This window comes from Pteropus alecto, unplaced genomic scaffold (genome assembly GCF_000325575.1).
Source record: "Pteropus alecto unplaced genomic scaffold, ASM32557v1 scaffold196, whole genome shotgun sequence".
Lineage (NCBI taxonomy): Eukaryota > Metazoa > Chordata > Mammalia > Chiroptera > Pteropodidae > Pteropus > Pteropus alecto.
In genome coordinates, this window is record NW_006439717.1 from 2,629,041 (window position 1) to 2,633,710 (window position 4,670).

The 4,670-nt window shown below is 42.8% G+C and overlaps 2 protein-coding genes across 18 annotated transcripts in view; one reads left to right on the forward strand and one right to left on the reverse strand.

The window, feature by feature from the left end:
- The window catches only part of PCED1B (PC-esterase domain containing 1B), a 145,483-nt gene extending 145,223 nt beyond the window's left edge, over positions 1-260 (reverse strand). For all 17 annotated transcript variants that reach the window (XR_001517327.2, XR_003047780.1, XR_003047782.1 and 14 more), the window contains exon 1: positions 135-260. The gene's annotated coding sequence lies outside the window, so the exon portion shown is untranslated. The remainder of the gene's footprint in view (positions 1-134) is intronic.
- AMIGO2 (adhesion molecule with Ig like domain 2) lies at positions 7-3,274 on the forward strand. The gene is made up of 2 exons (XM_006916860.3): positions 7-399; positions 795-3,274. The coding sequence occupies exon 2, from the start codon at positions 858-860 to the stop codon at positions 2,421-2,423; it is 1,566 nt and encodes a 521-aa protein (XP_006916922.1). The 5' UTR covers positions 7-399; positions 795-857; the 3' UTR covers positions 2,424-3,274.
- The last annotated feature ends 1,396 nt before the right edge of the window (positions 3,275-4,670 follow it).

Genomic DNA, 4,670 nt, shown 5'->3' on the forward strand with positions numbered 1-4,670 from the left:
GTCCGGCAGCCTCCGGAGCGCGGAAAGGCGGGGCCGGTCCCTCTGGCTGCCCGCGCCTCCGCCCCTCGGACCCGGCTGCCGGAGCGGGGTGCCCAGCGCGCGGGCGCACGACGGCCAGAGCGCCGAGGCTGTACCTGCAGCCCAGCAATGAAGAGAGTCCAGGAGAATCCACTGGAGCTGGCGGAGACGTTTCCTGCGCCTGGGGTTGCTGCTGCCGCCGCGGCTGCTTAAAACTCCCAAAGTTGAGAGCTAGCGAGAGGCTGCCGCCCGCCGGGAGCCAGAGGGAAAGGAACTCGGAAGATGCAAGAGTGACAGCCAGAGACAGAACAGACGCACAAACCTTCGGAAGACACCACCGTCGGCGGCCTATCCCCAGAGCCCTTAAGGCTCCTCAGCTCTGTGAGTTGTGTTCTGGGCTGGTGGCTTGCTAAGTATTTCCGTTTAATTGTTTATAGCATGCATTTGTGTATTTATTTTTTTTATTTTTTATTTTTTATTTTTGTCAATAGGAGAGAATTAAAAAAAAAACAAAGCAGGATGCACCTTTAAAAAATATTGAGTTTCTGATATTGAGACGGTTGTATTGATAGACTGTGGCTGTGGATATCTGCAAGCAGGATTAATCCAAGAAAGATTGTATTTAACAGTAAAAAGGCTACGTAGGTTCCCAGGGTGCAATAAAACCTCCATTTCCAAAGTTACTGGAAAGAAAGCAAGGTGTGCCTCTTAAGGGTTAACTGGTGGTAGTTAACTTTGCTTGTTTTACCACTCTTTAAATATTGATTGTTTACCAGGTTCACTGGTGGAAGGCTGAGCTGGTGGCAAAGGCGCCTGGAAGAGACTTAGAGGCGACCATAATGTCTTTGCGTTTACACACACTGCTCACCCTGCCTGGAGTTGTCAGACCCGGCTGCAGGGAACTGCTGTGTTTGTTGGTTATTACAGTGACTGTGAGCCCTGCTGCCTCCGGGGTGTGCCCCACAGCTTGCATCTGTGCCACTGACATCGTGAGCTGCACCAACAAAAACCTGTCCAAGGTGCCTGGGAACCTTTTCAGACTGATTAAGAGACTGGATCTGAGTTACAACAGAATTGGGCTTCTGGATTCTGAGTGGATTCCAGTATCGTTTGGAAAGCTGAACACCCTAATTATTCGTCATAACAACATCACCAGCATTTCCATGGGCAGTTTTTCCACAACTCCAAATTTGAAGTGTCTTGACTTATCATCCAATAAGCTTAAGACCGTGAAAAGTGCAGTGTTCCAAGAGTTGAAGGTTCTGGAAGTGCTCCTACTTTATAACAATCACATTTCCTATCTCGATCCTTCAGCGTTTGGAGGTCTCTCCCAATTGCAAAAACTCTACTTAAGTGGAAACTTTCTCACGCAGTTTCCCATGGATTTGTATGTAGGAAGGTTCAAACTGACAGAACTGATGTTTCTAGACGTTTCTTATAACCGGATGCCCTCCCTGCCAATGCACCATATAAATTTAGTGCCAGGAAAGCAGCTGAGAGGCATCTACCTTCATGGAAACCCATTTGTCTGTGACTGTTCCCTTAACTCGTTGCTGATCTTTTGGTATCGTAGACACTTTAGCTCAGTGATGGATTTTAAGAATGACTATACCTGTCGCCTGTGGTCTGACTCTACGCACTCCCATCAGGTGCTTCTGCTCCAGGATAGCTTTATGAATTGCTCTGACAGTATCATCAATGGCTCCTTTCGTGCACTTGGCTTTATTCATGAGGCTCAAGTCGGGGAAAGGCTGATTGTTCACTGTGACAGCAAGACTGGTCATTCAAATACTGATTTCATGTGGGTCAGTCCAGATAACAGACTGCTGGAGCCGGACAAAGAAGTGGAAAACTTTCATGTGTTTCGCAATGGAAGCCTGCTTATAGAAAGCCCTCGTTTTGAGGATGCTGGAGTGTATTCCTGTATTGCAATGAATAGGCAACGCCTGTTAAATGAAACTGTGGATGTCACAATAAATGTGAGCAATTTCACTGTAAACAGATCCCATGCCCATGAAGCATTTAACACAGCTTTTACCACTCTTGCCGCCTGTGTGGCCAGCATCGTTTTGGTACTTTTGTACCTGTATCTGACACCGTGTCCCTGCAGGTGTAAAGCCAAGAGACAAAAAAATATGCTAAACCAAAGCAATGCCCATTCATCTATTCTCAATCCCGGCCCAGCTAGTGATGCCCCCGCTGATGAACGCAAGGCAGGTGCAGGTAAAAGAGTGGTGTTTTTGGAACCCCTGAAGGATACCGCAGCAGGGCAGAATGGGAAAGTCAGGCTCTTTCCCAGTGAAACGGTTATAGCTGAGGGCATCTTAAAGTCCACGAGGGTGAAATCTGACTCAGATTCTGTCAATTCAGTGTTTTCAGACACACCCTTTGTGGCGTCCACTTAGTTTTGTGCCTGCATTTCTATTATCTTTACCTTTGTGTGTGGTCTACAAAAGAAACATCAGGACAGAAATGGTTTTTGGTTTTTGAAATACAACCAAATGGTCTCTAAAAGGTTGTTAGGAAACGTAGTATAGCCCTTTGGTTCCTCAATGTGCCAGAGAAAGATGGGGTTGTTCTCCAGAGTTAAAGTTCTAGATAATGATAGCTAGTCTTTAGCACCACTGATCATTTCAAAGCTGGCCTAGAGGTGATTTAACTGACATTGTCTTTTTATTCTGGATTCTTGAAAGAAAAATTAAATTTTGTGTATTGGTGTTCTTTAAAAAGAGAGTTTACTAACTTATTAGGACAAAAGTTATTTTCAAGAAAAGCATCAGTGTCCTATTTCATTTGGAAGAACCAAACAGCAATTATTTATAAAGCCTAAAATAAAGTTAGATTTGGGACTAATTCAGCTAAATTCATCATTTCAGACCAGAGTAAACAGACTTCACTGATAAAATTTACTTAGTAGTGCTGCGTCCCTCATCATGTTAGATAAATAGTGCAATAAAGGTACATTTGTTTGACCATCTTTTCATGCTGTAAATTTCCTATCCTTGAAAAGATCTTATTGAAAGTTTAAAGTCATCATTATTTGTTGCCATAAATATGTGGATGTCAATACCAAAATGTCTTCTTAAAGCTTTGTTCTAGTAGACTAATATTTGTTCATATGCTAGTGTGTATGTAACTCTTAAATTATATGAACTATTAAATTGTGCTTTGAACATATGACATAATGTATGTATTCTATGACTTGATGCTTTGTTTTATTTGGCTATTTAAAAACATAAATCTAAGATGTTATATGTGATCAGATCTTTCTACTTTGTGTAAAGCACTGGCTATAGCAAATATCTCTCCAGAGTTCTTGGAGTTACAGTATAGTTTATTTTTTTTTAAGGGTAAAAAAAGCTCTAAAGTGTTTTACACCAATTTATACCTTCTATATCACATTTTACTCTGATACCATTATGCACTTCAACCAGCTTTGGAAGATATGTAATCTCCAGTTTTGTAACATGTGAGAACCCAGGAGACTTGCTTCTTATACTCATATCTGCTATGAGGAATCGAGTACTCACTCTAGAACTAGGTTTTCTTCAGCTATAAAATGAAAGTTTCAGACAGGGTGATGTATAAGGTTCCTTCCCACACTGGAAGTGATAACTTCCCGGTGGTCTTAGCTCTATCACAGACTTGCACTGGCTCTCTGAAACTGTACTACATACCAGTGGCATATAGAAATGGGATTAGGTTAGACTAGCATATCACTGCATAGCCCGAAAGGACATTTTGGATCATGAAGTCCAGCAATTTCCCTTTCTCAGGAACCATTTGAAGCCCAGAGAGGGTTGTGTGTTGTGAATAAATGAGTGGGATAGAAGGAGAGAGTCAAAGAATGCCATTTTTCTTGGTGAAGGTAAGAGAGTCAAAGAATGTCATTTTTAATAGTGGGCATAGAGAAAGAGCCAAAGAATGAGACAACAGAGTGGTCAGAAAATATCAAAGGAGAATCAGGGTTATGTTGCCCCTAGTGAAAAGAGAAGAGAATTTAAACAAAAAAAAAAAATGGAAGTGAGCAACAGTGGCAAATGCTACAGAGAAGTAGATGAGGAGGGAAGACTGCCTTTGTCTATGGTGGTTTTGGGGGAACGGTGGACACCTGGTAACAGCTGAATAAGCGCCAAGCCGGGCTCCCAGTGGCAGACACTGGTCTGCAGGAGATTATGGAGTGAGCGAGTGGCCAGGATGTGTCTCTTAGAGAATAGAATGCAGAGCCACTGCTCAGTAGCTTTGAAAGTTTCTTATTGCATGGTATTAAAAAAATTACTACCTCTGCCTTTTAAACCCAGACCTCTCCCATTATATAAGATCCTTCAGACCCAAATATGTTACAGGCAAACATTTTATTCCAGTTACTGCCATTTATGTAATTAACAAGAATTCTGTGATTTGTATGACCTTTGAAATCATCCCTCCTTCCTCCTCCTTCAGAAGTTTCTGAACTTCCTCTAGGAAGTTTCCTAGAGAAACTCAGACTCAGAGATGCTGTGATTTGTTCAGCTTCATACAGCTGATTTGGACACAAGGAAAAACTGTTAAACCGCTGATACTCTCCAACAAAAGGAAAGGCTGTGTCCTGGGGCCATGATGACCCTGTCTTGGGGGGTGCAAAGAGTAGGGCCCATATGAAGGCAGACAGA

Coding starts and splice junctions, on each gene's coding strand:
- AMIGO2 (XM_006916860.3), top strand. CDS start 858: ATGTCTTTGCGTTTACACACACTGCTCACCCTGCCTGGAGTTGTCAGA.